Source organism: Salvelinus alpinus, chromosome 23 (assembly GCF_045679555.1).
Source record: "Salvelinus alpinus chromosome 23, SLU_Salpinus.1, whole genome shotgun sequence".
Classification (NCBI taxonomy): domain Eukaryota; kingdom Metazoa; phylum Chordata; class Actinopteri; order Salmoniformes; family Salmonidae; genus Salvelinus; species Salvelinus alpinus.
The window spans coordinates 9,384,655-9,408,323 of record NC_092108.1 but is presented as its reverse complement, the minus strand read 5'-3'; the positions used below and the strand labels follow the sequence as shown (position 1 = coordinate 9,408,323).

Genomic DNA, 23,669 nt, shown 5'->3' with positions numbered 1-23,669 from the left:
GTGATAATACACCATTCACAAGTGATAATACACCATTCACAAGTGATAATACGCCATTCACAAGTGATAATACACCATTCACAGGTGATAATACGCCATTCACAAGTGATAATACACCATTCACAGGTGATAATACGCCATTCACAAGTGATGGGTGACAGTATTAGCCTATCAAACTATTTTTAATTTAATCTTGTTTAAATAATATATGTGTGAAATTAATTTTGATTTAGAATGGACCATTAACATGCCATCACTCTGTTTTCTCCCACAATTGCATAGCCAATAGAAATGTTGTGCAACATGAGCTCATGGTGTGACAGGGCCGTCACAATGGGCTCTCATGAAGTGTTTGATTTAGATGTTCCATTACATTTGTATTGATGTCAGAGTGATTAGAGGGACAATAGAGTGCTGAGTACCAGTCAGTTGGCAAGTTTGGTAGGTTTCTAATGACCATCAGCAGCATCAGAGCTTGCAAGAAGCCTTGTTACCGTGACTAAACAGTCATGTGGAATTTAACTGCCTTTGTGACTCGTGACTGGCGGTGTGGCGGGTAATACGGTCACCGTAACAACCCTATATACTTACTCTCTTTTACTAGAACAACCGGTGTTACTGGAGACCCACTGACATCCCTTTATCCCTTTAGGCTCGTAGTAAGCTTTCTCAGATCCAGGACAGTCAACAGGAGGTGACTAAGACTATAGAGCAATACAACAACGCTCTGAACGGAACCCACAGCCAGACTCATGCTGGCAGCATGACCAACCTGGCAGACATGAGCGAAGTAGGATTCTCAGAGAGGGAGAACGGAGAATTTGGAGCCAGGGTGAGTAGTGTTGTCATGATACCAGGGTCGTGTTCATTAGGCATCAAATGGAATAAAACTGTTTTGAAACGGGGAGTGACTACCTGAATAAGAAATGCTCATTTTTGTTTTCCGTTGCAAAACATTTAGCTAAGTAGTGGCTTAATGAAGACGACCGAAGACTGGAAAGAGCTTGCCTATACTTGAATATACACTGAGAGTACAAAACATGAATAATCTAACTTGCTTTTTCCATGACATAGACTACAATCCCTTTTTGATGTCACTTGTTAAATCCACTTCAATCAGGGGAGGAGACAGGTTAAAGAAGGATTTTTAAGCTTTCAGACAATTGAGACATGGATTGTGTATGTGTGCCATTCAGCGGGTCAATGGGCAAGACAAAAGATTGAAATGCCTTTGAACGGGGTATGGTAGTAGGTGCCATGCGTACCGGTTTGTGTCATGAACTGCAACGTTGCTGGGTTTCTCACGCTCAACAGTTTCCTGTGTGTAACAAGAATGGTCCACCACCCGAAGGACATCCAACCAACTTGACTCAATTGTGGGAAGCATTGCTGTCAACATGGGCCAGCATCCATGTGGAACGCTTTCAACACCATACCCCGATGAATTGAAGCTCTACTGAGGGGAAAAACGTAGGGGGGGTGCAACTCAATATTGGGAAGGTGTTCTTAATGATTTCTACACTCAGTGTATATTTATATACCCAGCTATTCATTTGGAGCTCTCACTGTGTTTAGTGTGACCTCACTTCCTGTTGCTCACACTTGACAGACTTGATACCTTTTTAATCAATGTTCATTATGTTAGAGATTAAGAAGCGTCTACACTCAGCTCCGCTTGGTAAAGCGTTGTTGTCCCAACATTGGGCAATCCAGTTGATTTGAATGGAAGTGGAGAAGATTTTTTTTTATCTTTTGAGGTTGAACAATCTGAATATTTTGTCCCCCCCCCCCCCCCCCAAAAAAAATCCCCCCAAATCAGGAGGACTCTTTCAAATCGAGGATAGCCATGTTCAGCAGCAACAAATCGACACCAGAACCTCTTCCTGCCGCAGACCCCTTCCAGACAGAGGACCCCTTCAAAGCAGATCCCTTCAACGGTAACGTTATAAGTGTATTATACCAAATGAATGTTTATGCAAAATAGTTGTGTTATCGGAACCATATTGTTGGAAGAATTCTGGAATGATTGTAATTCCATGGCTTGGACTGTATGTTCCAGAGGCTATGAGGTTCTATTCCTTTAGAGAAAAGTGTGTGGTTTATAAGCACATGTGCTTGGCTAATGAAGTACACCTGAACAGAACAGAAAGGTCTCCACGTGGTATATGCTCCATATTACCACCCTTTTTAATGACAAATGTTTCCATCCACAAGGATCTTTGTCACATTTTGTCTCAATCCTCTCAGATCCATTTGAAGCAGATGATCCCTTCAAAGAGAGTGATCCATTCAAGGGTGCTTCCTCAGACTTCTTCAAGAAAACAACCGATCTGTTTGCCTCAGCAGATCCCTTCAGTAGAAAACCTACTCCCCCCATCAAGGTAATACATGTTGAATTACTGACAGAATTATTTAACGTATTATTTTCTATGGTAATTTATTTACAGTATGTCATATTTGAATACATTTATATTGAATTATAAGCTGGGTGGTTTGAGCCCTGAATGCTGATTGGCTGACAAATGTGGTATATCAGACCGTATACCACGGGTATGACAAAACATTTATTTTTACTGCTCTAATTACATTGGTAACCAGTTTATAATAGCAATAAGGAACCTCGAGGGTTTGTGGTATATGGACAATATGCTAAGGCCTGTATCCAGGCACTTTGCGTTGTGTCGTGCTTAAGAACAGCCCTTAGCCGTGGTATATTGGCCTTATTGCTTAAATTACATTGGATGTAATTTTGTTCATATTTATTGAATATATTGGTATTGAAATGACATCCTGTTTTCAGTTGAAGGAATGTATCTTGATGGAGTTGATCTTAGTGGTGTTTCTCTTCCTGTTTCTGTCTCAGCCTGGTGGCAGTCTGTCTGGTAGCAGGAATCTCTTAACCTCCCACAGCCCCCGGCCCAGCCCCAAGCCTACAGGTACCTCACTTCTGCAATACACAACCTCTTTTACACACACACACACACACACACACACACACACACACACACACACACACACACACACACTTGCTATTTTTGTATCTACATTATAATGACTGTTTTTAGTCAGTGTAGTTGCACTCCAGATACTTTAGCTGCAAGTGACATTTAGAGTAAAAAAAACAACCAAAAAGACGAGATAAAACTTTTCGGACTTTTCAGCATCCTATCAGTTATGAGGATAATGTTCTGTATCTTTCAAAAAGCAGCGGCTATCAAAATATCTGTTTTTCTAACGCTGTTTTCTGCTATGTCAGAGAACATTTACAACCAGGTCATTAAGTACTCTGAATTTCACAAGATTTAGAAGCAGAAAAGGATAATCAAACTCCTATCTGTATATCACTAAGATACATCTATCTGTATATCACTAAGATACACGCTAAGATACATCTATCTGTATATCACTAAGATCTATCTGTATATCGCTAAGATACATCTATCTGTATATCGCTAAGATACATCTATCTGTATATCACTAAGATACACGCTAAGATACATCTATCTGTATATCACTAAGATCTATCTGTATATCGCTAAGATACATCTATTTGTATATCACTAAGATACATCTATCTGTATATCGCTAAGATACATCTATCTGTATATCGCTAAGATACATCTATCTGTATATCGCTAAGATACATCTATCTGTATATTGCTAAGATACATCTATCTGTATATCGCTAAGATACATCTATCTGTATATCGCTAAGATACATCTATCTGTATATCTCTAAGATACATCTATCTGTATATCTCTAAGATACATCTATCTGTATATCGCTAAGATACATCTATCTGTATATCTCTAAGATACATCTATCTGTATATCACTAAGATACATCTAGCTGTATATCACTAAGATACACGCTAAGATACATCTATCTGTATATCACTAAGATCTATCTGTATATCGCTAAGATACATCTATCTGTATATCGCTAAGATACATCTATCTGTATATCACTAAGATACACGCTAAGATACATCTATCTGTATATCGCTAAGATACATCTATCTGTATATCGCTAAGATACATCTATCTGTATATCACTAAGATACATCTATCTGTATATCACTAAGATACATCTATCTGTATATCACTAAGATACATCTATCTGTATATCACTAAGATACATCTATCTGTATATCACTAAGATACATCTATCTGTATATCGCTGAGATACATCTATCTGTATATCGCTGAGATACATCTATCTGTATATCACTAAGATACATCTAGCTGTATATCACTAAGATACACGCTAAGATACATCTATCTGTATATCACTGAGATACATCTATCTGTATGTCGCTGAGATACATCTATCTGTATATCGCTAAGATACATCTATCTGTATATCGCTGAGATACATCTATCTGTATATCGCTAAGATACATCTATCTGTATATCGCTAAGATACATCTATCTGTATATCACTGAGATACATCTATCTGTATATCGCTAAGATACACGCTAAGATACATCTATCTGTATATCGCTAAGATACACGCTAAGATACATCTATCTGTATATCACTGAGATACATCTATCTGTATATCACTGAGATACATCTATCTGTATATCACTGAGATACATCTATCTGTATATCGCTAAGATACATCTATCTGTATATCGCTAAGATACATCTATCTGTATATCGCTAAGATACATCTATCTGTATATCGCTAAGATACATCTATCTGTATATCGCTAAGATACATCTATCTGTATATCGCTAAGATACATCTATCTGTATATCGCTAAGATACATCTATCTGTATATCGCTAAGATACATCTATCTGTATATCGCTAAGATACATCTATCTGTATATCGCTAAGATACATCTATCTGTATATCGCTAAGATACATCTATCTGTATATCGCTAAGATACATATATCTGTATATCGCTAAGATACATCTATCTGTATATCGCTAAGATACATCTATCTGTATATCTCTAAGATACATATATCTGTATATCGTTAAGAGAAAAGGAAAGTTGTGCTAGACTTCTGAATAAAAGCCCTCATTCACTGCTGCCCAGGTGACGTGTTCCTGCACATTTAGACTTTATTTCTGGGCATTAGTTTGTGGAATACAACTTAAAACTCACTGTAACTTCATATTTTCCTGTGGCGGAGGTCTATATTTAGTAGGCTACCTACGCATTTAACTGCTGGCCAACTAAAAATAACCTTGGAAAAACAGGAGTTGCAGTGGAGGCCAAACATAACAGAAACTCTGTGTGTTTGCGTGTGTTTTTGTCTGCGTGTGTCTGGGTGTCTGCGTGTGTGTGTCTGTGTTTGTGTCTGCGCGTGTGTGTGTGTGACTTGAAAACGAACAACCAGAACACTCTCACCCCTGCTTTAACCAGTTCAGCTCTCCTCCTCCCCCCTCTCCTCCTCCCCCCTCTCCTCCTCTCCTCCTCTCCTCCTCTCCTCCTCTCCTCCTCTCCTCCTCTCCTCCTCCCCTCCTCTCCTCCTCTCCTCCTCCCCTCCTCTCCATCCCCTGTTCATTCCCTTCATCCTCCGCTATTGAACTGCGGGCCTTTATGCCTCAGTCACTGAGAGAGGAGGAAGTTGGTTTAAGTTTGGGCCAACACTCCTACGCACCAGTGAAACGAGACCCCTCCACAGGAATAAGGGACACACTGTGGGGGAAACTTAGAGCTATGCCACGAGAAGGAAAACACTGTGTAACACTCATCATACTGCCCCTTTATCGTGAGTCACACACATTCTCAAGTCACAACAGAGTCGTTTCATGCCATTTCAGCAAGCCATGACACCCACCATCTCAGAATATTCAGAAATTGTTTCTGTAGTTAGAATCAGGTAGATTGGCATTTCTAAAACATTATTTCAGTTGTAATTTTATTTCTGACATTAAGCTAATTTGATTGCACCCAAATTGGCTATTCAAATGTATAGGATTCAGATAATATTCCATAAATATAGTACCCAAAATCTGATTTGGACCTAACTTCTTCCTACCAATGAATCAGACATTAGGAATCTCCAAGAGACCACCCACGGAACCCCCCACACCCCATGCCAATCCCACCCCAACAACCAGTATACAGTATCAGTTCTCTATGTTTGACAAGTAGCATGAAGCTGCTGCTTGGAGTATTGCTTCTTCATAATATGTAATGTATTCCCTTCGAATCTGGTGATGTGTTTTTTTTCCCTGTTCAGAGAAATTAGTAATTTATGTTGCTTGCATTATTTACCATAAAGTAGTGTGAAAGTACCAGGTTTTGGCCGCTAGATGCCCCTGTTCCTGATATACCGGTACACTCTTTTATCCATTTTGCTGGTCTCTTGTGTTTATTAACTAGATCACAACGTTTTCTAAGCAATTTTGGGTAGAAAACCAATAGATTTGGCTCATGATGAAAATAAATTGTGTGGTCATCCTCACAATTCAAGCCACTCCTTCATGAAGCAATTCAGTTTGACCTTCTTTTACGCTTAATCAGTGTCCATGAAACGACTGCCTTTGTGTGTGGTTTATTCCCTTCCAGAAAGGTCTGGATTAGCTACTGTTGTGGTCTTCAATGGTCAAAGTCTCAAACACACACTGTTTAGGGTTTTTCAATTGTTATGGTATTGGGTCGTGTTGGGTTTAATTGTAAATGTCACTAATCACAATACATATACATAGGTTTTTCCTGAGAATTTTATTGAAAAACACAAGACTGTCATGCAATTAATTATTTTATTTGGGTTGTCACCAGGTTCACATGGAATACATTACATAGTATAGAGAAGCAATGCTCCAAGCCACAGCTTTATACTACTTCATAGAGAACTGATACTGTATACTGGTTGTTGGTTTGCGATTGGCATAGGATGTGGATGGTCCGTGGGTGGCTTTTGACCCCAAAAAATGGGATACCTCATGTCTTACTCATTGGTAGGATGAAGTTTGGTCCAACTCGGATGTTGGGTACTATATTGTTTGAATATTGTCTGAATCCTGTAAATTTAAAATGGCCAATTTGGGTGCAGTTAATTAACTTAATTTCAAATATCAAATTACAGTGCATTCGGAAGGTATTCAGACCCATTGACTTTTTTTACAGCCTTATTCTAAAATTGATGAAATAAACATTTTCCTCATCAATCTACTCACAATGCCCCATAATGACAAAGCGAAAACAGATTTTTTGAAATTTGTGCAAATTTATAAAAAATTCAAAAACAGAAATACCTTATTTACATAAGTATTCAGATCCTTTGCTATGAGAACTAAAATCGAGCTCAGGTGCATCCTGTTTCCATTGATCCTCCTTGAGATGTTTCTACAACTTGATTGGAGTCCACCTGTGGTAAATTTAATTGATTAGACATGATTTGGAAAGGCACACACTTGTCTATAAAAGGTCCCACAGTTGACAGTGCATGTCAGAGCAAAAACCAAGCCATGAGGTCGAAGGAATTTTCCGTAGAGCTCCGAGACAGGATTCTGTCGAGGCACAGATATGGGGAAGGGTACCAACAAATTTCTGCAGCATGGAAGGTCCCCAAGAACACAGTGGACTCCATCATTCTTAAATGGAAGAAGTTTGGAACCACCAAGACTCTTCCTAGAGCTGGCCGCCTGGCCAAACCGAGCAATCGGGGGAGAAGGGCCTCGGTCTTGGTCAGGGAGATGACCACTCCTCAGTAAAAGGCACATGACAGCTCGCTTGGAGTTTATTATTTAAACATCTTTTAGGGGGTAGATCAGCTTTTATATTGCAGATAGATTGTAGCTTCCATCAATGTAATTGTCTGCATCACTTCCAATCCCCCATATATATTTTTTGTGTGTACACACTACTGTTCAAAAGTTTGGGGCCACTTAGAAATGTCCTTGTTTTTGCTTCTTTTTTTTTGTCAGTTTAAAATAACATCACATTGATCAGGAAAACAGTGTTAATGTTGTAAATGACTATTGTAGCTGGAAACAGCAGATTTTTTATGGAATATCTACATAGGCGTATAGAGGTCCATTATCAGCAACCATCACTCCTGTGTTCCAATGGCACGTCGTGTTAGCTAATCCAAGTTTATCATTTTAAAAGGCTAATTGATCGTTAGAAAACCCTTTTGCAATTATGTTAGCACAGCTGATAACTGTAGTGCTGATTTAAAGAAGCAATAAAACTGTCCTTTAGACTAGTTGAGTATCTGGAGCATCAGCATTTGTGGGTTCAAAAAGGCTCAAAATGGCCAGAAACAAAGTACTTTCTTCTGAAACTCGTCAGTCTATTCTTGTTCTGAGAAATGAAGGCTATTACATGTGAGAAATTGCCAAGAAACTGAAGATCTCGTACAACGCTGTGTAGTACTCCCCTCACAGAACAGCGCAAACTGGCTCTAACCAGAATAGAAAGAGGAGTGGGAGGCCCCGGTGCACAACTGAGCAAGAGGACAAGTACATTAGAGTGTTTAGTTTGAGAAACAGACACCTCACAAGTTCTCAACTAGCACTTTCATTAAATAGTACTCTCAAAACACCAGTCTCAATGTCAACAGTGAAGAGGTGACTCCGGGATGCTGGCCTTCTAGGCAGAATTTCTTTGTCCAGTGTCTGTTCTTTTGCCCGTCTTAATCTTTTATTTTTATTTGCTAGTCTGAGATATGGCTTTTTCTTTGAAGGCCAGCATCCCGGAGTCGCCTCTTCACTGTTGACGTTGAGACTGTTCTGGAATCGTTTCTGTAGTTAGTAAAACACCAATCTGAGATGGTGGGTGTCAGTCCTTTTTTCTTGTGCTTTTTGAGGTGGAACGACCCAACAAACAAATATGTTGTTAAAATGGTTTATTTATTTTTCTGAAACCTACAGTTGGAAATGTATTTGTTCAGTCAAAAAGGCATACCGCAGTGTTTGAAAACCACCAAAGTGCTGCTCACCCAGCTCAGTGCTGCTCACAGTAACCCAGCTCAGTGCTGCTCACAGTAACCCAGCTCAGTGCTGCTCACAGTAACCCAGCTCAGTGCTGCTCACAGTAACCCAGCTCAGTGCTGCTCACAGTAACCCAGCTAAGTGCTGCTCACAGTAACCCAGCTCAGTGCTGCTCACAGTAACCCAGCTCAGTGCTGCTCACAGTAACCCAGCTCAGTGCTGCTCACAGTAACCCAGCTCAGTGCTGCTCACAGTAACCCACCACAGTGCTGCTCACAGTAACCCACCACAGTGCTGCTCACAGTAACCCACCACAGTGCTGCTCACAGTAACCCACCACAGTGCTGCTCACAGTAACCCACCACAGTGCTGCTCACAGTAACCCACCACAGTGCTGCTCACAGTAACCCAGCTCAGTGCTGCTCACAGTAACCCAGCTCAGTGCTGCTCACAGTAACCCAGCTCAGTGCTGCTCACAGTGACCCACCACAGTGCTTCTCACAGTAACCCACCACAGTGCTGCTCACAATAACCCAGCTCAGTGCTGCTCACAGTAACCCACCACAGTGCTGCTCACAGTAACCCACCACAGTGCTTCTCACAGTAACCCAGCTCAGTGCTGCTCACAGTAACCCAGCTCAGTGCTGCTCACAGTAACCCACCACAGTGCTGCTCACAGTAACCCAGCTCAGTGCTGCTCACAGTAACCCAGCTCAGTGCTGCTCACAGTAACCCACCACAGTGCTGCTCACAGTAACCCACCACAGTGCTGCTCACAGTAACCCAGCTCAGTGCTGCTCACAGTAACCCAGCTCAGTGCTGCTCACAGTAACCCAGCTCAGTGCTGCTCACAGTAACCCAGCTCAGTGCTGCTCACAGTAACCCAGCTCAGTGCTGCTCACAGTAACCCAGCTCAGTGCTGCTCACAGTAACCCAGCTAAGTGCTGCTCACAGTAACCCAGCTCAGTGCTGCTCACAGTAACCCAGCTCAGTGCTGCTCACAGTAACCCAGCTCAGTGCTGCTCACAGTAACCCACCACAGTGCTGCTCACAGTAACCCACCACAGTGCTTCTCACAGTAACCCAGCTCAGTGCTGCTCACAGTAACCCAGCTCAGTGCTGCTCACAGTAACCCACCACAGTGCTGCTCACAGTAACCCAGCTCAGTGCTGCTCACAGTAACCCAGCTCAGTGCTGCTCACAGTAACCCAGCTCAGTGCTGCTCACAGTAACCCAGCTCAGTGCTGCTCACAGTAACCCAGCTCAGTGCTGCTCACAGTAACCCAGCTCAGTGCTGCTCACAGTAACCCACCACAGTGCTGCTCACAGTAACCCAGCTCAGTGCTGCTCACAGTAACCCAGCTCAGTGCTGCTCACAGTAACCCAGCTCAGTGCTGCTCACAGTGACCCACCACAGTGCTTCTCACAGTAACCCACCACAGTGCTGCTCACAATAACCCAGCTCAGTGCTGCTCACAGTAACCCACCACAGTGCTGCTCACAGTAACCCACCACAGTGCTTCTCACAGTAACCCAGCTCAGTGCTGCTCACAGTAACCCAGCTCAGTGCTGCTCACAGTAACCCACCACAGTGCTGCTCACAGTAACCCAGCTCAGTGCTGCTCACAGTAACCCAGCTCAGTGCTGCTCACAGTAACCCACCACAGTGCTGCTCACAGTAACCCAGCTCAGTGCTGCTCACAGTAACCCAGCTCAGTGCTGCTCACAGTAACCCAGCTCAGTGCTGCTCACAGTAACCCACCACAGTGCTGCTCACAGTAACCCAGCTCAGTGCTGCTCACAGTAACCCACCACAGTGCTGCTCACAGTAACCCAGCTCAGTGCTGCTCACAGTAACCCAGCTCAGTGCTGCTCACAGTAACCCACCACAGTGCTGCTCACAGTAACCCAGCTCAGTGCTGCTCACAGTAACCCACCACAGTGCTGCTCACAGTAACCCAGCTCAGTGCTGCTCACAGTAACCCACCACAGTGCTGCTCACAGTAACCCAGCTCAGTGCTGCTCACAGTAACCCAGCTCAGTGCTGCTCACAGTAACCCAGCTCAGTGCTGCTCACAGTGACCCACCACAGTGCTTCTCACAGTAACCCACCACAGTGCTGCTCACAATAACCCAGCTCAGTGCTGCTCACAGTAACCCACCACAGTGCTGCTCACAGTAACCCACCACAGTGCTTCTCACAGTAACCCAGCTCAGTGCTGCTCACAGTAACCCAGCTCAGTGCTGCTCACAGTAACCCCCCACAGTGCTGCTCACAGTAACCCAGCTCAGTGCTGCTCACAGTAACCCAGCTCAGTGCTGCTCACAGTAACCCACCACAGTGCTGCTCACAGTAACCCAGCTCAGTGCTGCTCACAGTAACCCAGCTCAGTGCTGCTCACAGTAACCCAGCTCAGTGCTGCTCACAGTAACCCAGCTCAGTGCTGCTCACAGTAACGCCGCTTAGTTCTGTAATTAGTTAATCAGATGCGTACATCAGTCTTCAAGCTCTAATATTTCGGTTTGGAAAGTCCTAGTAAATACTGCATACCCTTTTCTCTGGATGCTCTCTGTGTGGTTTCCCAGGCAGCTTCAGTAGCTAGTTTGTTTCCTGGAGGTTTCCATATTAAGTGTTTTTATGGTTGTTGTTCTGTTGTAGATGGCTTCAGAACAGTGGACCCTTTCGGTGGCAACACTTTTGGAGGAAAGAGTGAATTTGCAGACTTCAGTGAAATGTCTAAAAAGGTAGGTTACCGGGAAGCTTTGTGGATGTAAATACTATATAAGTCCTGCTTTATATCAATATATTCCCATATAAATAAAATAACTGCCATTGATATGATGTTATTTTCCACCTGAATCCAGCGAGGCCTTGCAGTAAACCCACCGTATGACTGTCAAGGCAACGAGATGTAGGCTCTTAACTAAAAGCTTGTGTATAATATAGTACCTCTGTTGTAAAAAAAACTTAATTTTGGATGTTTTTTTTTGTTGTCTTTATTCTGGTCGTTGTGAGCAGAAACCAATCAACCCTGTGCTGCCACCGAAGAACACACCTAACAGGCCTGCGCCTCCTTATGGTAGGTGTGCGTGTTTGTGCGTGTGCGTGAGTGCGTGTGTGTGTGAGCAGTCATGCACGTGTTTCTGTGCTCACACTAATATGAGAAGGAAGTCAATGTGATGGTACTTATAAAACACAGTTCTTCCTTTAGTTAGCAAAAAACAAAACAAGTGATACTCTTAGTTAAATCAAAGGAACAGAAAATAAACTGTAAAAACGTAGGCGAAGAAGCTAGGTTTAAAACACCTTTCTAGGGTAATACCACAAGACTAAAATAGACGCTTCTATTATTAAATCGGTTTATCGAATTCATTTTCTTTAAAAAACGAATCCAAGTTCTGTAGTCAGTCTCTTGTTTATTGTGGCTGTGTCTTCAATGGCACCCTATTCTCTACGCAGTGCCACCTATTCCCTACGCAGTGCCACCTATTCCCTACGCAGTGCCACCTATTCCCTACGCAGTGCCACCTATTCTCTACGCAGTGCCAACTATTCCCTACGCAGTGCCACCTATTCCCTACGCAGTGCCACCTATTCCCTACGCAGTGCCACCTAATCCCTACGCAGTGCCACCTATTCCCTACGCAGTGCCACCTATTCCCTACGCAGTGCCACCTATTCTCTACGCAGTACCACCTATTCCCTACGCAGTGCCACCGATTCCCTACGCAGTGCCACCTATTCCCTACGCAGTGCCACCTATTCTCGACGCAGTGCCACCTATTCTCGACGCAGTGCCACCTATTCCCTACGCAGTGCCACCTATTCCCTACGCAGTGCCACCTATTCCCTACGCAGTGCCACCTATTCCCTACGCAGAGCCACCTATTCTCTACGCAGTACCACCTATTCCCTACGCAGTGCCACCTATTCCCTACGCAGTGCCACCTATTCCCTACGCAGTGCCACCTATTCCCTACGCAGTGCCACCTATTCTCGACGCAGTGCCACCTATTCCCTACGCAGTGCCACCTATTCCCTACGCAGTGCCACCTATTCCCTACGCAGTGCCACCTATTCTCTACGCAGTGCCACCTATTCCCTACGCAGTGCCACCTATTCCCTACGCAGTGCCACCTATTCCCTACGCAGTGCCACCTATTCTCTACGCAGTGCCACCTATTCCCTACGCAGTGCCACCTATTCCCTACGCAGTGCCACCTATTCCCTACGCAGTGCCACCTATTCCCTACGCAGTGCCACCTATTCCCTACGCAGTGCCACCTATTCCCTACGCAGTGCCACCTATTCTCTACGCAGTGCCACCTATTCCCTACGCAGTGCCACCTATTCCCTACGCAGTACCACCTATTCCCTACGCAGTGCCAGGAGTTAGTTTGGAAGAATTAGTTAGTTAGTAGTTAGTTAGTTAGTTAGTTAGTTAGGAGTTAGTTAGTTAGAAGGAGGAGGAGTTAGTTAGATATTTAGTTAGGAGGAGTTAGTTAGTTGGAAGGAGGAGGAGTTAGTTAGATATTTAGTTAGGAGGAGTTAGTTGGTTAGAAGGAGGAGGAGTTAGTTAGTTAGAAGGATTAGAGATTGAGGTAAGTAACAGTTTGTAGCATCAGTTTTTCAGAACGATTCATTTGTGGTCTAACACTGTCTTATTAAACTTGTGTGAGTGCCCGTGTGTGTGTGTGTATGTGAGTGTGTGTGTGTGTCATGTTAGTACTTCCCCTTTTTCTCTCCTGCTCAGTGTGGTCGTCTTGTGAGGGTGCGGGGCCCTCAGTTTCTTCTCCTTTCGAAGGAGCTGGTAAACAGGAAAGCTGTTGGAACAGATAAGGTCTGTTTTTGCTTGAGCACAGACTGATTACTGATACGGATTGTATAGTTTACCATCCAAACCCAGTGTCCAGATTAAGATAGGAATTAACCAGTGGCTAGAATGGATGACCAGCAGGTTAAAGTTAGGCTGCCGGCAGGTCAAAGTTAGGCTGCCGGCAGGTCAAAGTTAGGCTGCCAGCAGGTCAACAGAAAGGTGTGAGAATCTGAAGGTGTGTGGTCTGCCCACCTCTACCTCAGTGTGTGGTCTGACCACCTCTACCTCAGTGTGCGGTCTGACCACCTCTACCTCAGTGTGCGGTCTGCCCACCTCTACCTCAGTGTGCGGTCTGACCACCTCTACCTCAGTGTGTGGTCTGACCACCTCTACCTCAGTGTGCGGTCTGACCACCTCTACCTCAGTGTGTGGTCTGACCACCTCTACCTCAGTGTGTGGTCTGCCCACCTCTACCTCAGTGTGCGGTCTGCCCACCTCTACCTCAGTGTGTGGTCTGCCCACCTCTACCTCAGTGTGTGTTCTGCCCAGGTCTACCTCAGTGTGTGGTCTGCCCACCTCTACCTCAGTGTGTGTTCTGCCCAGGTCTACCTCAGTGTGTGGTCTGCCCACCTCTACCTCAGTGTGTGGTCTACCCACATCTACCTCAGTGTGCGGTCTGACCACCTCTACCTCAGTGTGTGTTCTGCCTATTAGAGGTTGACACGGGAGTGAAAATTCAGTCCTTTCTATAACCCCGGAATTTTCCTGTCCCTTCCTGAGAAAAATCACTCCGTCCCGTCCTCATTTTTGCACACACAAATATGTAGGCTATTGTGTTTGTTTAGGACGTATTGAAAATCATTTCAGTAATGCAATATACGACTGTGATATGTGGTTGTCTTACCTATTTTAGTTAAATGTACTGAATGTGGGCCGTCTCTCTGGATGAGAGTGTATTCTATATGACCTGGATGTAGATCATTAAGGCTGGAGGATGAGGACAGAGACCACAGCAGGATGGTCTGCTCAGCACAGCACTGGCATCAAACTGTAGCTTACAGCTGAGCACCGAGCACATTAAACTGTAGTCTATGGCTGAGCGCTGAGCACATTAAACTGTAGCCTACAACTGAGCACATTAAACTGTAGCCTACGGCTGAGCACACTAAACTGTAGTCTACGGCTGAGCACTGAGCACATTAAACTGTAGCCTACGGCTGAGCACTGAGCACATTAAACTGTAGCCTACGGCTGAGCACTGAGCACATTAAACTGTAGCCTACGGCTGAGCACTGAGCACATTAAACTGTAGTCTACGGCTGATACTGAGCACATTAAACTGTAGCCTACGGCTGAGCACTGAGCACATTAAACTGTAGTCTACGGCTGAGCACTGAGCACACTAAACTGTAGCCTACAGCTGAGCACATTAAACTGTAGCCTACGGCTGAGCACATTAAACTGTAGCTTACAGCTGAGCGCTGAGCACATTAAACTGTAGCTTACAGCTGAGCGCTGAGCACATTAAACTGTAGCCTACGGCTGAGCACTGAGCACATTAAACTGTAGCCTACGGTTGAGCACATTAAACTGTAGCTTACAGCTGACCACTGAGCACATTAAACTGTAGCTTACAGCTGAGCACTGAGCACATTAAACCGTAGCCTACGGCTGAGCACTGAGCACATTAAACTGTAGTCTACGGCTGAGCACTGAGCACATTAAACTGTAGCCTACGGCTGAGCACATTAAACTGTAGCCTACGGCTGAGCACTGAGCACATTAAACTGTAGCCTACGGCTGAGCACTGAGCACATTAAACTGTAACCTACAGCTGAGCACTGAGCACATTACACTGTAGCCTACGGCTGAGCACTGAGCACATTAAACTGTAGCTTACAGCTGAGCACATTAAACTGTAGCTTACAGCTGAGTACATTAAACTGTAGCCTACGGCTGAGCACTGAGCACATTAAACTGTAGCTTACAGCTGAGCACATTAAACTGTAGCCTACAGCTGAGCACTGAGCACATTAAACTGTAGCCTACGGCTGAGCACTGAGCACATTAAACTGTAGCCTACGGCTGAGCACTGAGCACATTAAACTGTAGCCTACGGCTGAGCACTGAGCACACTAAACTGTAGCTTACAGCTGAGCACTGAGCACATTAAACTGTAGCCTACGGCTGAGCACTGAGCACATTAAACTGTAGCCTACGGCTGAGCACTGAGCACATTAAACTGTAGCCTACGGCTGAGCACTGAGCACATTAAACTGTAGCCTACGGCTGAGCACTGAGCACATTAAACTGTAGCCTACGGCTGAGCACATTAAACTGTAGCCTACGGCTGAGCACATTAAACTGTAGCCTACGGCTGAGCACATTAAACTGTAGCCTACGGCTGAGCACATTAAACTGTAGCCTACGGCTGAGCACATAGGAACATTTTACAGCACATTAACATTTACAACATATTTAGAAAAGCCTGAGCGGCGGGACTGCATAGTCTGTCAACCTATTTTAATTTCACTCTTCACCTCTTCACCCCACTGGCTCCAGGTCATCTATAAGCCTTTGCTAGGTAAAGCTCCGCCTTATCTCAGCTCACTGGTCACCATAGTAACACCCACCCGTAGCACGCGCTCCCGCAGGTATATCTCACTGGTCATCCCCAAAGCCAACACCCCATTTGGCCACCTTTCCTTCCAGTTCTCTGCTGCCAATGACTGGAACGACTTGCAAGAATCGCTGAAGTTGGAGACTTATATCTCCCTCACTAACTTTAAACATCAGTTATCTGAGCAGCTCACCGATCGCTGCAGCTGTACATAGCCCATCTGTAAATAGCCCATCCAACTACCTACCTCATCCCCATATTGTTTTTATTTACTTTTTTGCTCTTTTGCACACCAGTATTTCTACTTGCACATCATCATCTGCACATCTATCACTCCAGTGTTAATCTGCTAAATTGTAATTACTTCGCTACTATGGCCTATTTATTGCCTTATCTCCTTACTCCATTTGCACACACAATATAGATTGTTCTATTGTGTTATTGACTGTACGTTTGTTTATTCCATGTGTAACTCTGTGTTGTTGTTTTTGTCGCACTGCTTTGCTTTATCTTGGCCAGGTCACAGTTGTAAATGAGAACTTGTTCTCAACTGGCCTACCTGGTTAAATGAAGGTGAAAAAAAAGTTATCACGGGTTTAGTTAAATAAACAAACGATTGGGCGGTAAGATTGTTAGGTGTGGAGAAGCTGTGCCGCTTTAGGACACTTGTCCCACTCTCTGGTTGGTAAACTATTTGGTTAAACCGCAGCATTTTTTTACAAGCCGTGTACTCGGTTTCTTCCTTGTACACTGACGTAGGTTGGCATCTGACTGAGGTAGCCTAATGACTGGCAACAACTGGAGCGAGGCGCGAGTGAGGGAAGTCACCATTTATTATTTATTTAAACTGTATTAGGACACAGTTGTTTTTATGAAATGCTCCACAAATGACGTATTTCCGCCCCAGAAAACTCACCTTAAACTCAAACTATTCCTGTAGGCTGTTGGTCCTGTCCTGTAGACTGTTGGTCCTGTCCTGTAGACTGTTGGTCCTGTCCTGTAGACTGTTGATCCTGTCCTGTAGACTGTTGATCCTGTCCTGTACTGCCCGTTCCTGTAGACTGTTGGTCCTGTCCTGTAGACTTTTGGTCCTGTCCTGTAGACTGTTGATCCTGTCCTGTACTGCCCGTTCCTGTAGACTGTTGGTCCTGTCCTGTAGACTTTTGGTCCTGTCCTGTAGACTGTTGATCCTGTCCTGTAGACTGTTGATCCTGTCCTGTACTGCCGTTCCTGTAGACTGTTGGTCCTGTCCTGTAGACTGTTGATCCTGTCCTGTACTGCCATTCCTGTAGACTGTTGATCCTGTCCTGTAGACTGTTGATCCTGTCCTGTAGACTGTTGATCCTGTCCTGTACTGCCCGTTCCTGTAGATTGTTGATCCTGTCCTGTAGACTGTTGTTTCTGTCCTGTAGACTGTTGATCCTGTCCTGTAGACTTTTGATCCTGTCCTGTAGACTGTTGATCCTGTCCTGTAGACTGTTGATCCTGTCCTGTACTGCCGTTCCTGTAGACTGTTGATCCTGTCCTGTAGACTGTTGATCCTGTCCTGTACTGCCGTTCCTGTAGACCAGGGGTGTCAAACTCATTCCATGGAGGGCCTAGTGTCTGCTGTTTTTTTTTCTTTTCCTTTCAGTTAAGACCTAGACAACCAGGTGATGGGAGTTCCTTACTAATTAGTGACCTGAATTCATCAATCAAGTACAAGGGTGGAGCGAAAACCCACAGACACTCGGCCCTCCGTGGAATGAGTTTGACAGCTGTGCTGTAGACTGTTGGTCCTGTCCTGTAGACTGTTGATCCTGTCCTGTAGACTGTTGATCCTGTCCTGTAGACTGTTGATCCTGTCCTGTAGACTGTTGATCCTGTCCTGTAGACTGTTGATCCTGTCCTGTAGACTGTTGATCCTGTCCTGCACGTTCCTGTAGACTGTTGATCCTGTCCTGTAGACTGTTTATCCTGTCCTGTAGACTGTTGATCCTGTCCTGTAGACTGTTGATCCTGTCCTGTACTGCCCGTACCTGTAGATTGTTTATCCTGTCCATAACTTGACTCACATTCCTGCCATATTCCTGCAAGACCCGTGTCAACCTCTACTGCCCACATCTCCCTGTGTGTGTGTGTGTGTGTGTGTGTGTGTGTGTGTGTGTGTGTGTGTGTGTGTGTGTGTGTGTGTGTGTGTGTGTGTGTGTGTGTGTGTGTGTGTGTGTGTGTGTGTGTGTTCTGCCCACATCTCCCACGGTGGGTGTGTGTTCTGCCCACATCTCCCACGGTGGGTGTGTGTGTGCCCTGTGTTTCTCTTCCTGTGTGACTCTCATAGCAGAAGCCACAGTTCAGATGTGGTGATGGTGTCAACTATTCACCCTCGCTACATTATCTCACTTCTCGTCTCACCTCTCTCTCACCTCTCTGTCTCTTTCGCCTCTCTCTCGCCTCGCCTCTCTCTGTCTCTCTCGCCTCTGTCCCTCTCGCTCTCTCGCCGCTCTCTGTGTCTCTCGCCTCTCCCTCTCGCCTCTCTGTCTCTCTCGCCTCTCTGTCTCTCCCTTCTCTGTCTCTCTCACCTCTCTGTCTCTCTCGCCTCTCCCTCTCGCCTCTCCCTCTGTCTCTCTCGTCTCTCTCTGTCTCTCTCTCTCTCGCCTCTCTGTCTCTCGCTCTCTCTCGCCTCTCTCTCTGTCTCCCTCGCCTCTCTCTCTCCTCTAGCATCTCGCTCTCTCGCACATCTCGTTCTATCGATCTCACCTCTCTCTCTGTCTCTCGCTATCTCACACCTCTCGCTCAATAAAATGTCAAACAAGTACACAAATAATTAAAATGTTTAAAAAAAGTACAGCGACTCCAATTAAAAAACCAAATAACACCGATTAAGTAGCTGAGTAAACACTCCTTGGCTCGGGTGACTGAGGTCCTTAATGATCTTCTTGGCCTTCCTGTGACACAGAGTGCTGTAAATGTCCTGGAGGACAGGCAGCATGCTCCTGATGATGTGTTGGTCTGACCGCATCACCCTCTGGTGTGCCTTGTGGTTGAGGGCAGTGCAGTCCGGCGTACCAGGCGGTGATGCATACCCGACAGAATGCTCTCGGTGGTGCATCTGTAGAAGTTTTGTCAGGGTCTTAGGGGCCATGCCAAATTTCTTCAGCCGCCTGAGGTTATAGAGGCACTGTTTGATGTCAGGTCCTCAGTTATGTGTATGCCGAGGAACTTGAAGCTTTTGACCCTATCTACTGGTGCCCCTTCAATGAGGATCGGGGCGTGCTCCCTCTTGTGTCTCCTGTAGTCCACCATCAGCTCCTTTGTTTTGTTGACGTTGAGGCACAGGTTAGTTTCCTGCCACCACTCCACCAGGGCTCTCACCTCCTCCCTGTAGGCTGTCTCGTCGTTGTTGGTAATCAGGCCTACCACTGTAGCGTCGTCAGCAAACTTGATGATTGAGTTGGAGTCATGCGTGACCACGCCGTCGTGGGTGAACAGGAAGTACAGGACGGGGCTGAGCACGCACCCCTGTGGGGCCCCAGTGTTGAGGATCAGCGTGGCGGAGGTGTTGCCTACCTTCACTGCTTGGGGTCGGCCCGTCAGGAAGTCCATGACCCAGTTGCACAGAGAGGAGTTCAGAACCAGAACCCTGAGCTTAGTGACGAGCTTGGAGGGCACTATGGTGTTAAAAGCTGAGCTATAGTCGATGAACAGCGTTCTCACGTAGGTAGTCCTGTTGTCCAGGTGGGATAGGGCGTTGTGCGACTGCACTGCCCTCAACCACAAGGCACACCAGAGGGTGATGCGGTTAGACCAACACATCATCAGGAGCATGCTGCCTGTCCTCCATGCTGCCTGTTGGGGCGGTATACAACATTGTTGTGGGTCTAGGGTATCGGGTACGGTGGAGCTGATGTGGTCCTTGACGAGTCTTTTCAAAGCACTTGATGATGACAGAAGTGAGTACTCGTGTGCTACTGGGCAGATAGACAGTTCAGTTACCTTTTAGCTTGTCCTGGGTACAGGAACAACGGTGGCCATCTTGAAGCGAGTGAGGACGACAGACCGGTGGAGTCAACTATTCAACCTCTTATCTCTGAGAGGAGGGGGTGGAGTATAGCTAGTCTTTACAGCTGCTCCTTCGGTCACCCAGCTGTACCTTCAGCGTGTTACAAATGGACTTCTATCCATCTAAAATTGTACTCATGCATTTCACATGGGTATCAACACACTTTATAGGGCTTGATGCATAGAAAAGCTGACTACAAAAGCCCACAACAACAGTGTCGTTGTTTAACACAGTAGCTAGCATGATGGTAGTAGTCTGATGGTTTTCTAGGTTTCTTTCTAAGGCCACAATTCTGACTGACAGCAATGTTCAGCTTCAGTATTTATCTGATGTTGAGTCAAGGCTCCGTCTGTGTTGATGTCGTTAGTGATCAGGTGTTAAGTGTTGTATGTCAGGACTGAGGGAACAGAGAGACCCAGTCTGATCATTACAACAATATAAAAACACACAAATACTAGGTTGGACAATGAAGCTGTTTTTATTTGCACAATTAATGGACATCCCTCCGTTTTCCAGACATATGTTATTTTGTACATTTTCAAGGTCATTTTAAATGAGAGAAAACAGTGGGTGGATGATCTCTCTGTCGTTGTGTTAATGTGTATAGTAATTCAACTGTAGACAACTACAGGGTGTATTGCTGCTACTGTCAGTACTGAGAGTAAGTGATGGAGTCTGTCGGTGTCCAAAATGGCACCACTCTAATCCCTACGTAGTGCACTTTATAGGGAATAGGGTGCCATTTGAGACATACTGGAGGCAGATCCTCAGTATGTTTCCTCGCTACTTTGTGGTTAACACCTTATGTAACCAGTACTCCCCCCACAATGCCTACTGCCCTAGTACCAGTGGCTCAGTCTCTCTCACACACACACACACACACACACACACACACACACACACACACACACACACACAACCAGTGTCTCAGTCACGAACACACACACACACACACACACACACACACACACACACACACACACACACAACCAGTGTCTCAGTGCCAGGCGCTCACTCAGGCATCTCTAGGCTTCCTTCTACTACTTTCATAACGTTACTGCAACACGTTACTTCTCCTAATGTGGCTCAATGTAGTTGAGACATTTTAATCTACACACTTTTTTGATGCCGTGGTTTCTGTATATAACGAGACACAATTTAATTTTGTAACGTCAGTCAATTATCAATCAATTTAAGTTCCAACAAATATTATTTGTGTAGTGCTTGTAACGAATACATTTCTGGCACAAAATGTTTAACGGTAGCCTGGAACTAATGTGACAATGTTATGTCATTCAAGTACTGTACTCTTTAAACATATTCAAGAAGCACAGTGCTGTGAAAAATATACATTGTTTTTGATACTGAATGTTAATCAGATCTTTAATCAAAACCTAATATTAGATAAAGGGAACCTGAGTGTACAAATAACACAACCATTACACACTTATTTCATAAACAAAGTTATGCAACACACAGTGCCCCCATGTGAAAAAGTAATTGTCCCCTTTCACTCCTCAATAACTGGTTGTGCCACCTTCAGCTGCAATGATTCAAACCAAACACTTCCTGTTGATCAGTCACTCACGAATTTTGGCCAACTCTTCCATGCAGAACTGGGTGTTGTATAACTTTGTTAATTAAATAAATAAAATAAGTATCTTTTTTTGGGGGGGGGTATTTGTAAACTCAGATTCCCTTTATCTAATATTAATATTTTCCTTGAAGATCTGATAACATTATCAAAAATATGCAAAAAAATAAAGAAAATCAGAAAGGGGGCAAATATTTGTTCACGGCACTTTAGATGTACTGTACAGCAACATTCCTGTATGTAGGATCTGTACTCTGTACAGCAACATTCCTGTATGTAGGATCTGTACTCTGTACAGCAACATTCCTGTATGTAGGATCTGTACTCTTTACAGCAACATTCCTGTATGTAGGATCTGTACTCTGTACAGCAACATTCCTGTATGTAGGATCTGTACTCTGTACAGCAACATTCCTGTATGTAGGATCTGTACTCTGTACAGCAACATTCCTGTATGTAGGATCTGTACTCTGTACAGCAACATTCCTGTATGTAGGATCTGTACTCTGTACAGCAACATTCCTGTATGTAGGATCTGTACTCTGTACAGCAACATTCCTGTATGTAGGATCTGTACTCTGTACAGCAACATTCCTGTATGTAGGATCTGTACTCTGTACAGCAACATTCCTGTATGTAGGATCTGTACTCTGTACAGCAACATTCCTGTATGTAGGATCTGTACTCTGTACAGCAACATTCCTGTATGTAGGATCTGTACTCTGTACAGCAACATTCCTGTATGTAGGATCTGTACTCTGTACAGCAACATTCCTGTATGTAGGATCTGTACTCTGTACAGCAACATTCCTGTATGTAGGATCTGTACTCTGTACAGCAACATTCCTGTATGTAGGATCTGTACTCTGTACAGCAACATTCCTGTATGTAGGATCTGTACTCTGTACAGCAACATTCCTGTATGTAGGATCTGTATTCTGTACATCAACATTCCTGTATGTAGGATCTGTACTCTGTACAGCAACATTCCTGTATGTAGGATCTGTACTCTGTACAGCAACATTCCTGTATGTAGGATCTGTACTCTGTACAGCAACATTCCTGTATGTAGGATCTGTACTCTGTACAGCAACATTCCTGTATGTAGGATCTGTACTCTTTACAGCAACATTCCTGTATTGCTTTGACTTCTTCAAACCTGTCAAGAGTTATCTCATGACTTGGGTTGGGTGGTGACGGTGCTAGTACTTTGGTAAAGCCAAGGGACCCTTTGCAAATTCAAAACACCTTTGGAGATTCACTTGGCAGCAGAAAATATAGTTTTGCTCTTCCTTCCTCTCCAGCAAAGCTACTTCTAGAGGGTTTTGTTCTGTAAGTTTGAGCTCAATGGTTCTCCTACTGTCCAGTCTCTGCCGTTGCTCCTTTCTGCTTCCTGCTTGTAGTGGTCATCTCAGAACATCTAGAGCAGAATTCAAGTTGTTGTTTTCTTCTGCAAATCATTCAGCACCTCGAAGATGGAGTAGCTGTTGCTATGCAACCTTTCACCATCCAAGAGATGATGTGAATGTACCAATGGGATCACCTGTACCCTGGTGTTGACGAGGAAACCTCTTGAGAATGTAACAATGGGATCACCTGTACCCTGGTGTTGACGAGGAAACCTCTTGAGAAAGCTCAGCAGACATCAGAATACCCGCCTTCGTCTTGTTTAAATTATCAGTTCCTGTTCCTCCT

At 44.6% G+C, this 23,669-nt stretch overlaps 1 protein-coding gene across 1 annotated transcript in view; it reads left to right on the top strand.

The window, feature by feature from the left end:
• LOC139550186 (epidermal growth factor receptor substrate 15-like 1) overlaps positions 1-23,669 on the top strand; it is a 63,760-nt gene that overhangs the window by 34,960 nt on the left and 5,131 nt on the right. Inside the window, exons 17-22 of the mRNA XM_071360888.1 lie at positions 653-832; positions 1,820-1,937; positions 2,248-2,381; positions 2,864-2,936; positions 11,564-11,649; positions 11,924-11,984. Coding sequence (XP_071216989.1) covers positions 653-832; positions 1,820-1,937; positions 2,248-2,381; positions 2,864-2,936; positions 11,564-11,649; positions 11,924-11,984 — 652 coding nt within the window. The remainder of the gene's footprint in view (positions 1-652; positions 833-1,819; positions 1,938-2,247; positions 2,382-2,863; positions 2,937-11,563; positions 11,650-11,923; positions 11,985-23,669) is intronic.